General features: G+C 36.1%; 2 protein-coding genes across 2 annotated transcripts; both read right to left on the reverse strand.

Moving 5' to 3' along the window:
* Positions 1–730: 730 nt before the first annotated feature.
* On the reverse strand, positions 731–1,638 carry LOC102627115 (oleosin Cor a 13). Its single transcript, XM_006489955.3, has 2 exons — positions 1,270–1,638; positions 731–1,182 (listed from the first exon to the last, which is right to left on the reverse strand). The coding sequence occupies exons 1-2, from the start codon at positions 1,560–1,562 to the stop codon at positions 1,041–1,043; spliced, it is 435 nt and encodes a 144-aa protein (XP_006490018.2). The 5' UTR covers positions 1,563–1,638; the 3' UTR covers positions 731–1,040.
* Positions 1,639–19,362: 17,724 nt separating this feature from the next.
* LOC102615365 (zinc finger CCCH domain-containing protein 54) lies at positions 19,363–20,975 on the reverse strand. Its single transcript, XM_006490001.3, has one exon. The coding sequence runs from the start codon at positions 20,537–20,539 to the stop codon at positions 19,694–19,696; it is 846 nt and encodes a 281-aa protein (XP_006490064.2). The 5' UTR covers positions 20,540–20,975; the 3' UTR covers positions 19,363–19,693.
* Positions 20,976–23,428: the final 2,453 nt, after the last annotated feature.

A 23,428-nucleotide genomic window follows, 5' to 3' on the forward strand; every position in this document is an offset into this window, starting at 1 on the left:
TGTTCACTTTCAAACAATATATATACATACACATACACACACACATACACATACACGCATAAACTTATGAGTCTCAGCTGATTTGAGTCGACATTTTATAACTGTATTACAATCACATCAATTAAAATTGTAGTCGACTCATCAATTGACAAATGCAACCTCATCTAACATTTAACAAAATTTCTACATAATTGAAAAACGGTATGCACATAATTGGTAACACCTCCTTAGCATTATTGATATGTAACGAGATTTCTACATAATTGAAAAGTGATATGCACCCTTCTGATGAACCTGAGACCTCACGTCAGGCAAATTTCGTCATGAGGTAAATTTCTCACTAATTACGTAGGGTTGAAATGTGAATAGGGTTGAAGTGTGAGCTCGGTATCGTTACTCTACATATTTCTTGGAATATATTATTTGTCATGTGTAAATTGACTTTTTTAACAGTAGTTTATGTAGGAACTACATAGTGATGTCCTATGGTCGAATAGGCCACTGTCTAATTTCCAAGAACTTGACACCTGTCTCACCGCATGCACTTCAGTCCTCAAGTGGCTGTCTTTAGACTGCATTGCATTCCATGCATGGTGACACGCAATACAGTAATTAGGCTGCGTGTCCAATGACTTGACACCTGGAACCATAAGTCACTGCACCTTTTAGTTTCACTCCGTAAGCATGAAATTAACAAGGTCATATTCGTACCCAGAGAAATGCGAAAACAGAATGAAAGATTTTGCCTTCTTAATAATAACAACCAAATTTTGTAAAATTAAAGAAACTGAAAAGTTAAAACAAAAATCACAAGACATATTACATTTCAAAGACCAATAATAAAAACCCTGCAAGAGCGCCCCACCACATTAACAAAACTTATTACAAAGATTACCACGAATACAAAAAAGGAAAAAACACATTGACACAAATTAACACAAAAGACAACCAATGACCCCTCAACTAGTATCATAGCCGTTTGATCTCCACCCATATCTTTATCAACCAACAACCCTTCATCACATGCATAACTACGTAGTTTAAGAACCCGGCTGCGAGCCAGTGCTTTGCTGCTGCCCAAACTGCTCAGCCCTGTCCCTCATCTCCCTAGCCTTACTGGCCAGCTTCATCCGCGCCTGCTCCAGCTGATCCGCCCCTGGTGGGTGCCCCCCTGTGACATACCTAAACTCAAAAAATAAAATTAAAATTAATTTAAAGAATCCAATCCCTTTGTACGCTTGACTATGTTTCTTGGGTTAAATCCAATACCTATAAATCCATGATAAGACGCTGATGGCTGCTACACCGAATCCGCCAGAGGCCAAGAACCCCATGATGAGAAGAGAAACGGTGATAACCGCAGGGACAAGAACAGGACTACATATGACTAGCAGTGGAGTAGCAATGGTCAGTGCAATGACAGTCCCAGCCATGGTTAAGCCAGAGAGGACCAACAGAGACCCACCGGCTGTGACGGCGGTTGCCGCCTTCACGACCTGGTGGGACCGGGGCTGACGGCTCTGCAGCTGTGTCTGCTCGTGTGGTTGGTAATGTTCAGCCATATCAGTGTTGATGTTAAATCTAACGGCGATTATTTGTCGATGATAAGAGGTGTGTTTTCAGCTGATGAGGGTGTATGCATTGAGACGGAGGGGGTTATAAAGGGATGGGGTTATTGGGGTGGGGTCCAATGAGGGAAGCACGTGGTAAGAAAGAGGTAGCACGTGTTGATGAGGTTGTCATGCAGGGCTTGCATGTAAGGAAGAAGCTCTGGTTTTCGACACGTCGTTTTTTGTTGGATATGAGGTTGTTGAAAAGAGAAGGGAAGAGGGAAAAGAAGATTAGCGAGAACTCGTCGGCCTTGGATTCTTTCATTTCATTGGAGCAATTTATAAAGCAACGTTAATGAATGGGCAAGAAGGTAAATTACTTTATACCTTGTCATATTCGAGTTTTTGATTTATGTTAATTATATCAATTCCATGCATGTTGTGTGTATGTGTGCGTGTGTGTATATTAAGGCTCATCTTTAATTAATAACAATGCCAAATTTTGGATTGAGCATAAGAATTAAGAAAGAGTTGTTTTATTTGGGAAATTAGCTGTAAGAGAGTTTGATGGTTGGAATTCTACAAAATAATAACTCATTAGGGGTCGCCAGGAGAGTTAACGATGTAAACCCTTAGATGCTAAGTCCAAGATTAAAAGTAACATGATAACAAATAAATAATTAGAGAGGAAAAATAGAGTAAGAGTAAAGGTTTGGAGGATATTGTACCCTCTTGTCTTGTATTGTATTGTCCATCCCTATCTTTAAATGGTGACCTCTTGATATAAGAGAAATTATCAGAAGTATAATTGAGTTAGGAAAACTTATCTCTTATCTTCAAGAATTCGAGTTTGACGAATATTAGAACTTTCATTATTTTATCCTATATGTTATTGGATGTGAGTTCTTAGGCTCATGTCAACGGCTTGAATTTGGTAAAAACATGTGTATAACAGGAGGACTCTAGTTTATAGTAGGGTAATTATCCACCATCCACCAGTTTTTTTGCACTTTTTAAAAAATACACAATTCTTAATTTTTTTGGTTGAGCTCCACTTGAAGTTATATTTTTTGCACATGTCCACTGTCATCTTCAAACCGTTAAGAAAACTAACAGAATATTGTCCAAATTACATTTTTTAAGCGTAGGTGAAATTATCATTATACCCTTATGACGTTAGCAAAGTCTTAAAATTTTGAAGACGGCAGTGGACAGGTGCAAAAAAATATAACTTTGCATGGAGCTCAGCAAAAAAAATTAAGATTTGTATATTTTTGAAAAAGTGTGAAAAAACAGGTGGACGGTGGAAATTACCCTTTATAGTATTCACAAGTTTACTAGTCAATGCTGTAAACTGATATAGTTTATATGAAGTCAAGATACGTATAATAAGATCGATGCCTAAGAGCATGGAGCCTCGCCTACCATGGTAGTTGGATGTCAAGCAGCTGCGATGAAGGTTAAAGCTTCAGTCCACATTGAGTCCACTGGTGGCAGCGGTGTGCGCTAATGCGCGGCTAAATGTGACGGATCGAGATCCACGGCCCGTGCAAATTTGCTGGCTGGTCGCGGCAACTGTGTCGGCTTCTGGGCAGTGGTTGTGGTCGGATTTTGAAAGGGCTATTGTGAGGAGCGAAACTCAGGTGATGACAGGTCTGAAATTCTAACAGTTTCGCAAGTCGTGGCGGCGGATTCACGAAGATCGCGGCTTCGTTTGGTCGTTTCTGGCTGCTTAGGTGTTGGGGTGCTCAATAGTTTCTCTAATTCGGTATCAAATCTAAACTCTCGTGTGCAAACTCTATGTTTAATTTTTTTTGCATTTCAATTTATAGCTCATTCCAAAGTTAAACCTAGACAAGTGAGTTCAAAAGAAAAATGACTCTCATATGTTATAAGAAAAGTTTGTAATATATCTAATCAACCCAAAAGTATGGAAATAATAATCGTGCGGCGGATGCTTTGGTAAATATTAGCCTCTCATGTCTTTCTTTGTGTAGTGAGACTCTCCTCCAGACTTTATTCGTAATTTCATCTCTCCAAATGCAAATGGCTTCCCAAACTAAAGGTTTTTTTCTAGTGTTTGTGTTGGCTTATATTTGTTTTCCTGCATGTTTTTTCGTATTTTCTTACTCTTTTTTCATATGTCTCTTGCTACATGTTTATTCTTCCTTTGCTTGATCTATTTACAATTTTTATTTAAATGAAATTCTCCAAAATTTGGTCGAGATTTAGGAAATAAATAAATAAATAATAAATTCTGTCTTTTATTAGTGACTAAACTTAAGGAATCTATCATTACTAAGCTATTTAGTTCTTAATTCTATCATTACAAAATTTTATTAAGAATTCAGATTATGAAGAGTCAACAGTTGACCCCAAGGCCATGCTGGCATGCCACATGAGCAACCATTTTCAGAGACCAGTTGATGAGGAAGGTGAGGTGTATTATATGAGCTGGCAGAATTGTTATGCTGAGGAATATCTACACGTGAACTCTGCAAGCTGGAATTTCTAGAAGGTTTTCAATAATTGGCTAATGCAGCTGTAACTTTTGTTTTATTCATTTTCTGCAGCTCCTTGAGCAAGCAATCATTTTCTTTACTATAGTATAAATATATGAACTTCTTGTATATTCAACCATTCGAGTGATTATAATAAAAAGACTGTTTGTTTCTCTGCTGCTTGCATATTTAAGCAATTCATAAGAATTTAAGTTGGTATCAGAACAACTTTAAGCTATGGAAAGCAGTAGAAATTCACAAACAAACATGAATCAAACACTAGAAAATCCAGAAGATCAAACAAATGACTTGAATCAAAACCAACCAAAAAATGTTGATGACCAGAATCCAAATAATAACACCAGAAATGTGACAATAATGAATCCATCTCCTACCCAACACATCATCAGTAACACATATGTGTTCACTTATCATATCACACTAACACAGAATAATTTTATGCTCTGGAAATCACAAGTGGTTTCCAACATAAGAGCAAACGAGCTTGAAGGCTTCATAGATGGGAGCCATACCTGTCCTCCTAGATGTTTCACTAATCCTGGACCTAACCAAACTACTATTACCACCCCAGATCCAGAATACCAAATCTGGAAGAAACAGGACCACATTCTTCTGAGTTGGTTGCTCTTATCACTCAGTGAAGGTGTCCTTGGCACTGTGGTGGATTGTTATACTTCATGTGAAGTTTGGACAACTCTTGCCAATCAATATGGTGCAAGAACAAGGGCTAGAGTTCTATACCTGAGGACACAGATTCAAACCACCAAAAAGGGGTCTCTTACAATTCATGACCATTATTCTAGAATGAAAACCATCTTAAACACACTTAGAGCAGCTGGAAATAATATGAGTGATGAGGACTTCATTATGTGTGTCTTAGCTGGAGTAGGACCTGAATATGACTCTTTTGTCACTAACATTAATTCTATGCCAGAAACTCCCTCATTATCGGAGGTGTATGGCATGCTCCTCAGCCAAGAAACTAGGACTGAATAAAATCTCAGCATAGGGTCACTTGAGGCCAACTTCACACAAATAAGAAATGGTAAAAGGAACTGGGGCAATGGTGAAAGATTTGGTAATCAACAATAACCTGGGATAGTCTTTAGAAACCCTGATGGTGGCTCTGGAAATGGTGGCCCTGGTTAGAGAAACCAAAATGTTCAAGACAAAGGCAAAGGCAAGGCTGTTGCAGAAAATGAAAGCTCTGAGTCAAAGGGTCTATGCCAAATCTGCTTCAAAATGGGTCACACAGCTGCTAAGTGTTGGCATAGGTTCAAGAAAAATTATGTACCACAGCCAAATAGGAGAAAATGAGCATATATGGCCTCAATAGAAGGACAGAGCAGCAATGCCTGGTACCTTGACAGTGGTGCCACAAATCATGTAACTAATGCCATTGGGAACATGAACTTGAACTCAGAATACCAAGGTAATGATAAGCTCATTATTGGTAATGGTAATAAACTTCACATCTCTCATATTGGTTATTCCATACGACCCACTTACAATCTACACAAACACATCAAACTAAACTATATTTTGTGTGTGCCTGATATTGCCAAAAACCTTATTAGTGTTTCTAAATTGCTTCATGATAATGATATTGATGTTGAATTTTATAAATCTATTTGCTTCATCAAGGACAAGAGCCAAAGGAAAATTCTGGTGAAAGGAGTGGCTAGAGATGGACTATACGAGCTGCTATGCATGCCTACTCATTTAAGTGGCACAAGGTCACATATGCTGCTGAGTTATCTTTATCTTCCAAACCTGAGTCAATAAGTTGCATTAGCAATCCTATGTCAATGATGTGTTTTAATTTCAGTGCTGGTAGTAATGAGTCTATCGGTACTAATGTAGTTAATAGTGTTGCTAAGTCTAGTGAGGCTGACAAAACAAGCAGTAGGAATCTTAGAACTAATGAAATGAATCTTAGAACTCTACTGTCATATAATCAACTCAATATCAATAAAAACATTTTTCCTTCATTTTGTGATGCTTGTCAGTATGGAAAGCAATCAAAACTGAACTTTAAAAGCATTGAAACTAAAACCAGCACAGCCTCAGAACTAATCCACAGTGACCTCTAGGGACCAGCACCTATTCCATCAACCCATGGACACAAATATTACATATCTTTTGTGGATGAAAAAACAAGATACACATTGTTGTTTCCTTTAACAACAAAATCACAGGCCCTTGACACATTCATTGTGTTTAAAAATCAAATAGAAAATCAGTTAAATATGAGAATCAAGGCTTTACAGACAGACATGGGTGGGGAGTTTAAAACATTTGAACCTTATCTCAAAAAGGAAGGAATAACTTTAAAACACTAATGCCCCTATTTACATGAACAAAATAGAAAAGTGGAAAGAAAACACAGACATATTGTAGAAACTGGCCTAACATTTTTAGCTCAGGCCAAAATGCCTTTAAAATATTGGCAAGAAGCCTTCAGCTATGCCACTTACATCATAAACAGATTGACCTCACCTACACTTGAAAATAAAACCCCATTTGAGCTGCTACATCTCACCAAACCAGATTATTCTCAAATCAAAGTTTTCGGTTGTGAATGTTATCCATACTTGAGACCCTACAACAAGCATAAATTTGATTTCCACACTTCCAAGTGCATACTGCTGGGTATTAGTATCAGTCATAAAGGCTATGTTTGCATGCATCATTCAAGAATAGTCTACATTTCAACCAGTGTTAAGTTTAATGAAAACTCATTCCTTTTTCAAAATGACTCAAATTTCTGCAAGCATAGGCTCACTGACCAAAATATTTCCCCCACAGTTCTTGAAAAGTTTCAAGTTGTATCTTTCTCCACCAGTATCCCTTCTGAGTCAACACAACAAAAAGCAGCTCATAGTTAATCTCAGGCCACTGCTGGAAACTCAGAACAGCTCCCAAATCCTGTTCAAGATGAAGCACGTGAGAATTTGAACCTCAACACCATATCAGACAACCACTCTCCTGTTCAATTCCCATCAAACTCCTCAGAAGAAAACTGCACCCTGCCTCCTATAACAGAACCAAACACTCAAGCTTCCAATACTCAAAAGGATTTATCTTTACATCCCATGATCACAAGATCAAAAGCAGGAATCTTTAAACCAAAAGTTTATCAAGCATATACTCAATCTGAAACTTCTTTACCCCAAAACTCAATTGTGGCACTGAAGGACCCTAAATGGAGAAAAGCCAAGGAAGATGAATACAATGCTCTAATAAAAAACCAAGCCTGGACCTTAATACCACATGACCAGAACTACAAACTCATTGGAAATAAGTGGGTGTACAAAGTGAAGGAGAATCCAGATGGCACCATAAATAGATACAAGCCAGACTTATTGTGAAAGGATTTTTACAAACACCATGACTTGATTTTAATGAGACCTTCAGCCCTGTGGTCAAAGCTGCAACCATTAGAATAATTTTGACTTTGGCTGTGAATAATGATTGGATGTTGAGGCAGGTTGATATAAATAACGTATTTCTAAATGGAGAGTTAATAGAACCAGCGTACATGCCACAACCTGAGGGGTTTGAAGATAAGAGAAGGTCAAATCACATATGCAAACGTAAGAAGGCTCTCTATGGACTGAGACAAGTACCCATAACATGGTTTGACAAATTAAAGAGTGCTCTGTACTCTTGGTGATTCAACAACTCAAAGTGTGATACCTCACTATTTTTTAAAAGGAACAGTGCTGAAATAATCATTCTGCTTGTGTATGTGGATGACATAATTGTCACTGGAAGTGACAGTAAAGGAATTGAAGGAGTGATAGGAAAGCTAAGTGGAGCCTTTGCATTAAAAGATCTAGGAAATTTGAGCTACTTCATTGGGATACAGGTCATAAGAAATCAGAATTCCATTCTACTTTCTCAAGCTAAATATGTCCAAGACTTATTAGCTAAAACTGAGATGGAGAACTGCAAGGGAATAGAGTCTCCATTCAGCATAGCAGAGAAGCTAAAGAAAGATGAATGTGCCAAACTTAACAACCCTTCATTTTACAAAAGTGTTATAGGAAGTTTGCAGTATGTTGTTCTAATAAGACCAGAACTTGCATACTCTATCAACAAGCTGAGCCAATATATGTCTGACCCAAGACAATCTCACTGGATAGCCTGCAAACGAGTATTGAGGTACCTAAAGAACACTGCTAACATGTGTTTACAATTCTAAAAGTCAGAACACCTTGATTTAGTACCTTACACAGATGCTGACTGGGTAAGTGATCCAGATGACAGAAGATCAATAACCCCATACATATCATGGAGAACAATGTGATTAATAAAAGCTAGAAAAGAGCTAAAAACATGGAGACCCAAGGGTAGAAAGTGTGCATAATTAGCAAGAGCATCGACAATAAAATTAGCCTCATGTTAAATAGGCTTAATGTCAAAATGCCACTCTTATTTCAAAAGATCTTGGATAGATAGGATAAGTTGAGAATAGTCATTAGTGGGTATAAAAGAGTTGGCAACTAGTTAGGTTACACATAACTATCAACTTCCACCAATATCCACCAAATTTCAATCTCCCAAGCAATCAGTAAACCTTGATAAAGACCTCAAAGCTCAGTAACTGTAATCGAGCAGCAGCCAATATTTTACCCAAAATCTCGAATTCACTTGCCGTTGTGATCTCGAATGATACCTCCTGCACTTGAAAATCTAGACTTGTTACAAGAACCATCTAAATTAAGTTTACACCAAAGCCATATAGGAGGCGACCAATAAATCCATACTTCTTTTTTGTTGGCTGCCGAAGCTAACAAGCAATCATTAATGCGTTGATTTCCTCAGCCCGCGTCTTCATGTCCTGAATCATGTACTTGCTATTAACATAAACATTATCGAATTGAAATTTATTCCGCTAGTATCACAACCTCCAAATGGTGATACCAAAAATGTAACTCCAGTCTAAGCTCCATCCATTCCATTCCTTACTTTAAAGATTATAGATTATCCACTCCTTAAGCGGCTTGGAATAAAATTATACTTGGGAGCTCTTTGGAATGAAATAATTCCAAATTCATTGAGCCATAGGGCAATCTCTAATCATATGAAGAGTGCTCTCCAAATCCAATCCACACCGATCACAAAAGCCATTAAAAGCGATGTGCCATCTCATAAGCTCCCATGTTTTCTTGAGTTGGTCATGCAACACAGTCCAAATGAAAATATGAATAGCTTGAGGCCTTTTTTATCGCCAAGTAAGAAGCCAACTCGATTCCTCATCCTCATGCCTAAATCCTGCAAGATAGTGATAAGCAAATCTAACAGTGAAATTACCTGTGTTGGAAGCCGACCAATATATTTGATCATATCCTCTCTCAAGTTTTAGCGGTTAAATTGAAGCAATTTTGAGAAGAATATGATTCAGAATCAAAAGCCTGAAAATCTTCCACTTCTATTGGTTATCCGTAGTTACAAAATCAGCTACATTTCTATAAAGGATGTCCTCACAAACTGGGGCAACAACATAATCAAGGAGAGGTTGAGTTTTAATGGGCCAACAGTCCTATCAGAATTTTGCTTTCTCACCACTTCCAATAGACCAATCAATACCCATAAGAGTTTTGTTCAAAGTTTACTGACCGATCGCCAAAGATAAGAGCAATTTTTGCTTGGCAAATCAGCCTGTGGATTCAAAGCATTAATCTCATATTTTGTGCTCAAAACTTTAGTCCAAAGGCTCTAAGTCAAAGAAATAAGGTCCCAACATATCTTCATAAGCAAAGCTTGATTCATAATATCAAGGTCTTTTAACCCCAAGCCCCTACTATTTTTTTGCTTACAAACTGTGCTCCAATTAATTTGACTAAGCTTTCTCCCTTTTGTAGTACCACTCCATAAAATGCGTCGACAAGCTCTATCAATCTTGTTCTTAACACTAGATGGAAGGTTCGTCGTCTATATGACGTAAATAAGAATTGCTTGGAGAACATATTGTGCGAGAGTTATTCGGCCAACTAAAGAAATGTAAGAAGCGTTCCAAGTTGACAGTCTTTTTTCCACCTTATCCATAATTTCTTGGTAAGTACTCTTGGTCACTCGCGAATGAAGAAAGGGCATACCAAGATACCTACCAAAATTATCAATGATAGTAAAACTAAAAATTTTCTCAATACTCTTCGCCACACTCATTGAGACATTAGAAGAGTAAAAAAGGTTAGTTTTTATTCTATATATCTTTTCCCTAGAGCTACAGCAACAATCATCTAGGACAACATTAATAATTTTAGCTTGATTAGGGGAAACTTCAGCAAATAAAAGCAAGTCATCCGCCAAAAAAAGATGGGTTAAAGGGGTCCCCTTACATGACAAACGAATCGGTTTCCACTCCCCAGCATTAACAACATTGCAAATACCATGGCTACGGCGCTCAATACAAAGTATGAAAATGTAAAGAGATATGGGGTCACCTTGTCAAATCCCCCTTGAAGGTTTAAATTCATTCGTCAAGTCACCATTCTAGAGAACATATTCATCGGAGCAGTAGTAATGCATTCCATTATAATCCGAGTTAGATTCATGGGTATTCCGACCTCGATTAAAGTTTTAAAGATAAAACTCCAATTCAGCCAATCATATGCCTTTTCCAAGTCAACTTTAATTAGCATATACCCCACACTTCCAGTCTTTTTCCTCATTGTATGAATAACCTCTTGAGCCACCAGAATGTTTTCAATAATATGTCGTCCTAGGACAAAGCTTATTTGCTGTAGGTCGATGAGATCAGGTAAAATGGCATTTTAATCGATTAGCAATCAACTTAGTGACAATTTTGTAAGGGACTATACAGAGACTGATGGGTCGATATAGCTTTAGGCTTATGGGATTGCCAACTTTGGGAACAAGCACTAACAAGGTACGATTAATATTGTCTGGTAATCAGCGGCTACTAAAAACTTCTTTCACCAGTCGACATATAGAATCACCAACCAAGTACCATTGGCTCTGATATAAAATAGTCGGATATCCATCAACACCCGAAACTTTGAGAGGATTCATACTAAAGAAGCTTTGCCTGATTTCATCATTATCGACCTGTAACATAAGAAATTACCTTGTGGATTCTTCAATACTCAGAAAATAGCCTCTGTGAGGATAAGAAATAAAACAAGAGTCATTGTTATTGTTGAGGGAAGAAAAGAAACAAATAGCATGTGTTTAATCGCTTCAATATCATAAAGCCAAGAACCTGAATCATCCATGATAATTGTAATACGGTTTTTTGTCTCCTCGAAAGGGTTTGGTGAAAGAAATTTGTATTTTAGTCCCCCAACAGAATCCAATCCTTCCGAGATTTCTGATGCTAATACAATTCCTCATGAGTAAAAACTTCCTTTAGCTCATTTTTCAATTTCCTCTCTAACCGACTAAGACTTCTAGTAAGTTTGACTTCAATGGCCTGTTGAATTCCTCCAAGTCTGGCTAAGAGTCTCCTTTTCCTGTGAAAAATATTTCCAAATGTCACTTTATTCCATTGCAAAATTTTAGAAGTGAAGTCCTGAACCATATCCACACAGGCAGTATTAGAATTCCAATTTGAAGCAACAAATTCCCCAAACTTCTCATTTGTGAGCCAAGCTGATAAGAATCAGAATGGTTTATTAGCTTTTGAAATAGCTTCAATTTCACTGAATTTAACAAGCACATGCCAATGATCCGAAGCCACTTTTGGCAAATGCAGCACCATATTCCCAGTATACTTAGTCAAATTATTCATCATTACACACAACCCGATCCAGCTTTTTGTAAAGACTTCTACGCAACCAGGTGAAGTGGGGACCTTTGAATTCAAGGTCACAGAGCTTAGTAGTTTGAAACCAATTTTTGAACAAGGAGCAAACATCACTTTTATTGTTGACATCGTTGTTGTGCAAATTTTAATGTACTCGCAAGCGCACGAATCTATTGTAGTATAGATCAATGGTGACGAGTGTCGATCCCACGAGGAGGTGGATTTTAATTATATGTAGAATTAATTTTGTAAATGGGTGGTTGAAATTGTGGTGGAAGTGATTTAAATTATCCTAAAATTGGAATTAAGATGGCGATAATAAATTCTAAAATTGGAATTGCAATGGCGAGAATAAATTGAAGCGAAATCTATTGAAATGACGTACTTGGGTATCTGGATCCGTATCAACATGCATCATGGGCTAAATATTCCTTATTAATACCAATTAAATCATGAGGGGGGAATCCACACCTCATGAACCATACTCTAATCAATATGGTGCTAAGGGCTTATCGTGCCAAATAATAATAACCTTGTACTAGAGGGCCGGTGAAATCAAGGCGGTACTAGACAAGATTAGTATTATTTGTCGACGAGAAGTCAAAACATCCACAAAAACTAGAGGGGAAGAGAAAATAAATTTACCAAATAAAGCTCATGACACATGTTGAGACTTCACCTTCAACCCAAGCTTGAAAGAAAATTAGCCACTCATAATTGAACTAGGGGCAAAATGAAAATTTATTAAAATACGAAGAAAATACAAGATGGAGAGGGAATTACAGAAAATGGAGTCCAAAAATGGATTCAGAGCTATCAAATTAGGGGGGAGAGGCTCCTTTTTTATAGATACATAGAGTAAATCATGGTCATCAGATTAAAAACAGTTTGGACGCTCAGGATTGCACCACGTCATCAGTCAACAGTACGCGGTTTGATCACGCGGATGAACAGTAACACAGTTTGACCCAGATAAATAGTAATGCGGTTTGACCTGGATGAATAGTAACGCGGTTTTGTTGAAAATAATCCTATGTGATGCATGTACCGTACGCGAGATTTTTCGTCCACTGATATGCTGCCACGTTACCATCAACAGTACATAAGAATTTTAGCCCAACGGGATCGTGACACCTCATCAGTCAATGCCACATCATCGGTCAATGCCACATCATCGTCCGTCTATGTGAACAGTGTCGTGAACAGTAACGTATACAGTACCGTACACGTGAATAGTACCGTACATGTGAACAATGCTATTTTTCCTTTTATGCTCCTCCTAAGGTTTTTGACCGTCTTGAGTTCAAAAGTGATGTTCGTTTTGCCATCTGATCTCTCGTTTATTGTGAAATGACTATGATGCCCCTAAAATACATAAAATACTTAATCAAAATAAAACAAACGGAATTAAATCAAAAGAAGGTTAAATTCATAAAAGTAAAGGTGTTAGTAAGACTTGAAATGTAAAATGACGGTTTTCTCCTTTATAAATATGCATTTTCTAACACTCAACAATCGTCTTTCTTCTTAAAAGCATAGAGGATTGTGTTGAAATCACCCCCTACTAATCAAGGTCATTGAGTCTTGTTTGCAATTTCCTCCAATTGGTTCCACTGTTGTTTTCAGACTGTAGGAATAAGGCTTGCATAGACAGTAGTGATATGAGAAATTAAAGAGTTGTTTTCAAATACTTTAAAGTGGACATATTGTTTGTGGTTCCATATAATATTTATTTCATATGTACCGTTCCAACGCATCCAAATCCCACTAGCAAATCCCTCTGCTTCCACCGATGGGAATGTTCAAACCCATAATTTTTAATAAAAGCGTCAGCATTACTTCCACTAATTTGGGGCTCCAACAAAACAACCATTGCAGTGCTGAAAGACTTGATTAAAGTTTTAAAAGCTAGACGAAAATCTTTAAAATCCGCTCTTTAAACATTCCAAAACATAATAAAGAAAGACATAATGGCAATTAAAACGAAAGAGAAAGAATTTTGGCATGGCAAAAACCTCACGGTAGCGGCCTTTACACCTCCAGCTCCACTTCCATGTCTTCCTCATTAACCAAGGAGGTGTCATCTTCAGATGTTCCCGAGCCCTCTTCATCACTAGTGCCCAGATAATCACTGTCATCAATATCTTCCTCCATGTCCTCATTTATTGTCAACATTCCCACGTCAGAAGGCTTTCTTATAGGATTATGTGACTGGTATTGATGTTTAGGTAATGTAGTTGTCTATGCAGAATTCGCAGAAGTAGAGGGATTTGGGTCTAGAGAAAAAGCTCTTTGGTATTGAAAGATATTGCAGAGTGGTGTTGCGGGTCTAAGCTTAAGGGAGAAATGGATGGGACCTGGGAGGTTTGTGGAGCATGGTTGTGAGATTGGGTATGTGAGAGGTTAAAGGTTTGCATAGGATTGGACCATTTTGTTTCAGTGAAAATATCTGTTTTATGGGCTGTTTTGGTAACATTTTTTTTTATATTGGGTTCGTGAGGGCTGTTTATCAACTAGATTTTGATCAAGGGAGTTCTTTCTTATAGCAGAATGTTTACTCTCATTCAAAGCATGAGGATCTGTTATTATGGGCACCTTGTTACTCAAAATGGCAATTAAGAATTCATTGCCCTCATTTTGATTATTCCCACCATCATCATCAACCAGAAGAACCCCAAATTTAGATCCTCTATTGAAGTTGCCATTTTGATGATTAACATAATCCTGAATTTTCTCCTTCCCTTTCCCATTTTGATTCCTTCCTTTTTGGGCTACCACCATCCAAGGGCCATAGTTTAGAGTAACCTTCTCGACAGTCAGAGCTAATGATAACTTGTCGTTGGGGATTTTATTTGAATTTGGTATTTTGACATTAGCATCTTTGGGGCTCAATATTCAACTTTTCGGGGTAGGAAGAATTCGTGTGACCATACCTTCCACAACCAAAAACAAATGGTTGGGAGGGAATCATACTCAACTTTTTGAATTTTCCTATTCAACAAAAACTGCGAGATTAAGGGTCTATCAAAGTAGACTTCGACGGCAATCCGAGCAAACTTGCCCCAAATGGCTAGTTCCATATTATAATCAATTTTGATAATTTTCCCAACTACATAACCTAACAATCGAATAATTTTCTTGTGATAATAGTGTAATGGCATTCTAGGAAGACAGATCTTTTCAATTTTCTCAATAGAGCAATTAAAGTGTGGAGTCTATTGCTAAACATTCAAATAGTGTCCCAAAATAAGCCAGGGACCTTGAGTAAGTACAAACTCAACAGTATTTTCTGAGCAGAAGCGAACAAGGTAATAGTCATTATCCAAATCAATTATTGAAAATCCCTTATATTTGGCCACAATGCCTCCAATCTTGAAACAACTGCTTTATAACCAATCATGTGGCCAAGTAATTTCACTACCACTGTCACCTGCCTTGGTTTTATAAGTTGTTATGCACCTTTTAAGAAAAAGCTATTGAGGGAATTATGCCATCTCTCTTAATGACTATATCATCCTTCTCGATTTCAATATAATCATCCCTGCCCACACTTAAATTCGTTAAGAATTGCTTTCTTAAGCAAGCAGAGCACAAACCGGAAGCATTTGTATAATATGAATAACTTGAATGAAATAAAGGTTTACAAGCAATTGTCTATTTATACACAAACGAACAAAATGACAGCTAGCTAAGGACAACAATTGGAAATAATAGAAATTGATCCGTGATTCATCAGCCAATGATATAGTGCTTCTAGAACCTCCATCCATTCATTCCTATGTGCTGATATTCCTTTGTATAACTGTTTTGCCACCTCATTGAATTCATCTCATTTCTTTCATCAGCTAACTGTAAATGGGTATAGCTCAGGTGGCATGCCAATGTGTCACTGAGGTCAACTGTTGACTGGTCACAGCTGCTGCTTTCAACACCCACAAATTCATTCCTTCCAGCAATGTCATCCCCTAGCTACATCATATTGCGTTTCCATCAGCTTATCACGAAATGTAAAAGTAGGCGGATTATCTCCATCTTCCCCTTGCTGTCTGAACTTTGTTTCTTAACAGCCCTTTTAATTTTTATGAAATCCCATTTTTTTTATCATAACTTCTCACATGATGAAGAAACACAAAATATTTTAATTAAATTTAGCTATTATCTGAACGAAGTACCAATTAAATCATAAACACATTTTTTCATAATAAAATTTTTATTATTAAATAATCTATTCATTCATCATCTCAAAATTATTTTCTATTTTTATAAAAAAAAAATTGATTGTATCATTTCTTAAGATTTAAAAGAAATGAGTTCCATGATCTTCGTGTATAGAGACAATTATTAAATTCATATTCACTTTATGTAATTTCCTCTCACAATAGAACATGTTAAAAGAAATGGAGTTTCATAACGAAGGGGTGCCAAAAGGATTACTCTTTTAAAAAATCCCAACCCTACCCGTGCCCAGCACTAACCTCTTAAATTTGTTCTTTTCATGGCCTTATGAAGTTTGCTATGTTCACGCCCGTAAATACTAATTCCTAGTTGCAAGTTAATTTATATACTTTTTGTATATAATTACACAAGGAGCTCTTCATTTGAAGCTTCGCTTTCACTCCTTATCAATTGCTCAAGTCCTTATTACTCCAGTCATTGACAATTTCAATTTTTTTTTCTAAAAAGTAACTTCTATAGAACAAGGAATTTTTTTAATAAAAATAAAGAGTTCTGCTATTTGAACTCTTGGACGATAAAGGGACGACAAAAACGTGGGTCCCTTTGTCTGTTGCTTCAACTCCATTCATCATCTTTTGTCTGTTACTTTTTTCATTTAAAAAATAAAATAATCAAAAGAAAATATTAAAATAATGAAAAGGAAACCACAAAAGTAACGAAAAGAGGTGACAATAGCAGCATTTTTTTACAATCAATTTTTCTTATTGTCCTCCCTCTCTCCATCTCTCACCTCTCATTTAACGTGAGCCATCTGCATTTAACAAGGAAAAATCAGTTCCCTCTCTGCATCTCGCTTATCACAAGGAAAAAGTTAGATCTCGATCTGCAAACAGAGGCAACTTGATAAAATTGGTACTAATTAATTGGTAAGTTGGTGACTCTCATTACATTCAAATAAAATTTTTATTGTGTTCTATATATTTAAATGGTTAGAATATTTAATAATCTTGTAAAAATTCGTAGATTTTTGCTTTTTATATATTTAAATTGTTATGATTTTTTTTTAATTTAAATGGCTGGAAATAATGGAATAAATTATAACAATTTCTGAATGTGTTTTATATATGTTAGGATTTTTTTTAATTTAAATGGCTAGAAATAATGGAATAAATTATAACAATTTCTAAATGTGTTTTATATATGTTAGGATTTTTTAAATTTAAATTGCTGAAAATAATGGAATAAATTATAATAATTTCCGGATGTGTTTTATATATTTAAGTTGTTAGGATTTTATAATTTAAATTGCTGGAGATAATGGAATAAATTATAAAAATTTGTGGATGTGTTTTATATATTTAAATTGTTAGGAATTTTCGTTACTGGACAAAAATGTTATATAAGTTTCATAATACAAATGTTAATTATTTTGTAGAAATGGAGAATTTGGAAAATGAGCATGCATTTGAAGAGTTGCAAGAAACAAGAGCTAACGATATAGATGAAATTGTGGAACCGAACATATGTGAGCCAGCTCTTGGAATGTTATTTGATAATCATGAAGAAATGTTTGCATTTTACCAACCGGCCAGGAATGATGACCAATTGCTGGGGGTCGATTTCCTCTTCCTTCCAGATGAATGGAAAGGGAAGAACAAAGGAGGGGAGTAAACTAAGGACTGGAAAATATGGCTGGGGAGGGAAGAGATAAAAAACTAAATTTTGATTATTTATTATGGGCCCACGCAAAATTAAAAGAAGACTAAGGAAACGCGTGAAAGGGCAGTGGGCACTGCGTTTCTGTCGTCCTTTAGTCTTCTTTTAGTTCCTTTATCATTTTCCATAAAAGAGAAAGAGAGGTAGATAGAAGAAATACTGCGCCTTACACCCTTAAAATGTTCAAAAACAAAATAAATAATTTGGAATATTAAAAAGGGAATGCTATGCATGATGAATCGTATGAAAGGAAATATAACCATGGAATTGCATTCAATCTACAGGCCTACAAGTTGAACCAAACGCAAGCAGCGGCCTGTTCAAACAACTACCATAACCTCCTCGTAAAAGAAGGTTGAATCCCTAGCTAGAAAGGGACAACATTGTTCATCAAGAGGACTTGAACAATAAGTAACTGATCAAAAAAATATGGAACAATTTTATAATATTAATTAGATGAACTTTTTACTCGGATTGGTTCTCAATTTACAAATCCATAATAACAGTTAATTTATGTAGAATGCTAAAGGTCAAAAAAGAAAGAATCGTGTCGTGATTTGGGGATTTGATCGCTACACTTTCCAAAAGTGAATTTTGAGAAATACATGATTATTTGATAGTAAGAACTAGCCCAAATAGGCAACCACGCATGACTTATTTCACTTTATGGGAATTTATGGGAATTTAATTAGTATATGAGGTGATACAAAATTTAAGATCTTTAGGTAATTGACCCAAAAGCTACCAAGTGGTGATTCAACCAAATCTATAAGATATTTATTGTTCAACTATTTATATAATGATGAGTGTGATTTTATTTATTTTATTTATATAATGTAGTTACAAGCAATCGACAGGTTCATCAATTCGATTCAATTGAGAGACTCAAAAGTATTAAGGAATCCAATTGCAATAGACCTACAAATTAAGTTGGGATACAAAATTGAATCTCTGTTGATTTGCCTGATGATATATGCAACACTATCAAGGTACGAAATAGTTACTAGCTAGCTATCTTATCATCTAAAAAGATATTTTTTCAGGAATGAAAGATTGCGGCAAATATAAATTTTGCATCTGAACTTTATACAGGTATAGTATCATATATGCTAAGGAATATCAGGTTTGGTAGGTACGCGGATCAATTCATGTGAAAAATTGCAGATATAGAATATGAATTATAGTAAAAATAGATAGAACACTTATTCTAGTTTTGCAACATTAGTAGATTTCTGTATTCCGGCCTTCAACATATGAAAAATTGCTTGATGCGAATGGCCTCAAATCTTTTCCCATAATGTATTATATAATTCACCGAATAAAATTAAAAGAAAAAAATGTCAATGATTCACCATCAAACTGCTTCGTAGTTCATACAAAGAAAACGAAAGAAGCCCACGGAAGACAAACGAAGAAGGAATCTTCAGATCGTTTAGTTCAATTTTTGTTACTATCTTTTCATAATCTTTTGTCACGTGTATAATTTATTCAGTAAAAACCAATCACAGCTTTATAAGACAGTACGAAAATTAGATCAGCAATGAATTCAAATCGGTTTTGAAAACCTTATTAAGTAATTAATGCCAAAATACAATAAGATAAATAAATAAAGAAATTAAGGGAAAATCACATATAACTCACATACATAATCGTTTTCACTTCAAAACGATAGATGATTACATGCATCAAATTAAACAAAAATTACATATGAACTTACTTCACTCGATATTAGAGGCAACAAAATAAAGGAAATAATAACTTCAACAAACAAAACATAAAATTAAAAGAAAAAAACAAAAAGCATAAACTATAGAAAGACACGGCCTCTCTAAAAACCCACATTAACAATTTTTACGCGTAAAACAGTATTAATAATAAAAGCAATGTTATATATATTTACTCCCAAGCTCGCAAGGGTCTTCCAAGCTTTACTGCCTTCTTCGTCTTCATCACATTTACTGCACCAAATCTGAAATCCATTCAATATTTGGTAAGTCCGAATCCGAAACCTCAAATCCAACAACACGACTTTTAGCTTTATTATTATCATCCCTAATCTTCATTGCTTTAATGCTTTTCAAAAATTCTGAAACCCCATCAAAGCAGTTGATCTGATCGTCAGAATTATTAGCACTACTATTCACAGTCGATATTGGTGAAGTCACTGACGACATCATATACTCGGGCATGTTCATCATCGTCATTGCTGATGATGTGACAAAATGATGATCTTTAGTAGTCGTGCTCGATCCCGATCCCGATCCTGATGAACAAGTACTCCCCGCGGTGAAATGATTCTGATGATTCTGATGATGGTGATGGTGACAAACTCCACCGTGCATTCTTCCCCTATACGCAAAATTGCACCTGATTTTGCTCTCAGCACGGAGCTGCTCTGGCGTGTGAGCAAAGAAACAAACCTTACGTTGACAAAACCTCCCGGCATTGCATGCACGTGTGCGGTACCTGGCGGGGTGAAGCCAGTACTCGAACACGCCGTGAGCGAACTCGCAAGAATCGCCTTTGTAGCACCTTCCGTTTCGAAACGCGGGGCAAGCGATGGCACAGTAAGGTATCCTGCGTGGGTCCCGACGCTGAGCCTTCTCCCCACGGTGCGCGTACGGGCAGTCCGTCCAGTCGTGGGTCCGGGTCCTCGTGCACCGTCTGATCTTGTACGCGAACATGCGGAACTCATCAGCGCCGTAGATTTCCCCGTCGATTGCCTCAATAGGGTTTAGATTTATGTCGCAGTAAGGATGCTCAGCGAAATCGTGGACACAATTGTTGCTGTCTTTCAACATTTTTTTTTTCAAAGTGAATATTTTTGTCTTTTCTATCTTTTTTTTTTTTTTGGATAGATATGTACAAATTGCACCCACTTACAAAAGTTTCAACGGTTTCAAAAACTGAAAGATTTTAATGTAAATAATTATGCATGAATTGGAATCTTGAAAAGGACCTGATAAATTTCAAAATTGATACATGAGAAGAGGGATTATGTACAAATTATGTAGAAAAATAAATAAGAAAATTTTGAGAGCCAAAGATTGATATTTTTAAGCTGAAACAAACAAGAAAGTGCTAGAAAATTACGGGAGATTATGAAAATTGGGGAAGGAAATATATAAATGAAAATGGAGGAAGAGAGAAACTATCCATTTTTTATGAAGAGAAATGAAGAGACGGATCAAGGGGAGTTTTCAAAAGGAAGCAGTGAGAATGAGGGAAGACGAGTGTTGAGGGAAGAGTTGCATTTATAGTGAGCAATGAAGTGAACTAACTCATCTTGATGATATTGAGTTAAAAACTAACCATAATGAGTTACTTTTAAACTCCAATATCTAGCCCCTTCATCTAACGGAAACGGACGTCTTCTTGGTGCCATGAAGTGGATATGGCTTCTATTGTATGATGGCATCCATAGGCAAGAGATTCTTCATAACCTCATTGTGCCACAGACAAGATGCCTACAAATCAACGGCTACGTGTCCATGTTTTGGCCAAATTGGTAAGGTGGTATCATTTTTTTCGTTTATTATCATCTTTATTGATTCCAATGTTATGAACCTTGAATCTGACAAAGATTGCCCGCTTGAGAAATATTTGTAGCAAAAAGGAGAGGAATTTTGTGTCTAAACAAGCAATAAAGCGTACTGAATTAGCTTGAAACCATTTGATTTGTGTAATACATTTGTATTTGATCTATCTCAAAAGCATATCTCTTGCATAATGGGAATTAAATTTCCTCCCCTCACCTTTTTAACCATAAACCTGTTATATTATTTATCTTAAGAAATTTGACTTGTTAAGCCAACTGGCACATGACACCCTCAGGGGGGTTGATCAGGGTAAAAAGACTATCAAATGTAGATGTTCAGCATCGGGTGGCTCCTACTTCTCAATATATTGTTATTGTAGATAATCAGTCCCAGGAGCCTATTTCAATCCCCTCTCATGATTTGAATTATTCTCCTGCCCAGGCTCGTATTGATCAGAGTCATAGATCTGGTTCAGCTTTGCAAACCTAATATTGTTATTGATGATTTTGTTTCTCGTACTCAAGCCTTGGACGTTAAGGTTTAGGATTCTGTGGTCCAAGTCGATTCTAATTCAGCTGTTCAGACTCAAGATCATAGTGATTCTTCTCTGCAAAGCCAAGCTGATATCACTGATGATGATGATAATATGGTTTTAGATGATTTGGATATTCAAAGGGTTTCATGGGCTCTACTTTCTTTAGATTAGCTGTGAAAAATATTCGGCATACGGTTGTGGGCTTTAATTCTCGTTCATTTGAGATCCTCGATCAATTTGATGAGGATTTTAGTTCTGACAGGCACCTGTGGCTGTCAAGCCTAAGGGTACTGCGGGCGTGATCTTACCCCCGATTTTAGTGTTGCTAGCTCGCATACCTCCAGTTCAAAGAAGGACTTCAAATTAGTGACCGGTTGCAAGTATCATAAGTAGCACTCTGGATGTTAGATCTCTTTTTTATGGTTTCTTTTATTAAGCTTTGTTTTAATTTGTTCTCTTCAGTTTATATTCTCTTTTATTATTATTTTTTATTTATTTATTGGTTGTTTTTATTTTTTAACTTGGAGGTTTTGATTTATGTCTCCCTTCAAATGTTTTTTCCTATTTTATTTTATTTAATCTACAAGTAAAGGGGTCTTGCCCAACCCCTTTACCCAATGGTGGCTTTTAATTAAAAAAAAAATGGCACACGACGCCCGGAGATGGCTCTTCAATCCTACCTCAGAAGTTTTGTGAGACTATTTTTGAAAAATTATTTAATAACAAAAAATAAATTTCACCTTTTCAAAATGAAAAATGTTAGACATCTTAAATTTTGTTTGTTTTAGATATTTCTTGCACGTTTTTATTCTGATTTTGATAGAACATAAAATAGTTTAATATAATTAGTAGTAAAAAAGGAATTTTTTTTCTATCATATCATGTCTATCAAAGGTAGAATACAATTAATAATTGTTTTTATTAGATTGCTGCTAGATCCAATTTAAATCAATTGGATGGTTCTCACCAAATCTAACTCAAATTTGATTCAAATAAATAAATTTAGGTAATTTTACAAAAAAAATCTAATTTGAACAAAGAAATTTGCTGGAAATTTTAATAAACAAGTCAAGCTCAAAAATATTGCATTTTGATTTGACCTTCCCAATAAAATTATGAGCAAATTTTTTGAACAATATAATATTGCCTATAATCTTATCATCTTAAGTCAGAATAAGATCGTTCACTTTATATAGCATTTAAGTGAACGGGTCGTGAGAAATTCTTAAGTGATGTCATCACACCACTAACTAATTATATTATACCACATATACACTCAAATATAGCAAATATATTGTATAAATATTCGTGACATACAATTAAATGATTGTATGCGGTAATATAATGGTATTGATACCACCCAAGACATATAACTTCTATTGTCTCTCTCCAGTTAACGGACCTTTTAAACCTAGAAGGGTAGACTAACAAACGGCGTAAAGGGCCCCACGGAGAGTCATTAAGTTTCGCTAGTTGTATTGGATGGAAAATTAATTACAAATTAAACAGTATTACATCACTGCATGGCTAGACACACGTGTTGATGATAAGTGCGGGACTTATATTAAGACAAAAAATCTACCTGAAATTCGCTGACACGTGTGAAGATCTACGCA

This window comes from Citrus sinensis, chromosome 9 (assembly GCF_022201045.2).
Source record: "Citrus sinensis cultivar Valencia sweet orange chromosome 9, DVS_A1.0, whole genome shotgun sequence".
In the NCBI taxonomy this organism is placed as follows: domain Eukaryota; kingdom Viridiplantae; phylum Streptophyta; class Magnoliopsida; order Sapindales; family Rutaceae; genus Citrus; species Citrus sinensis.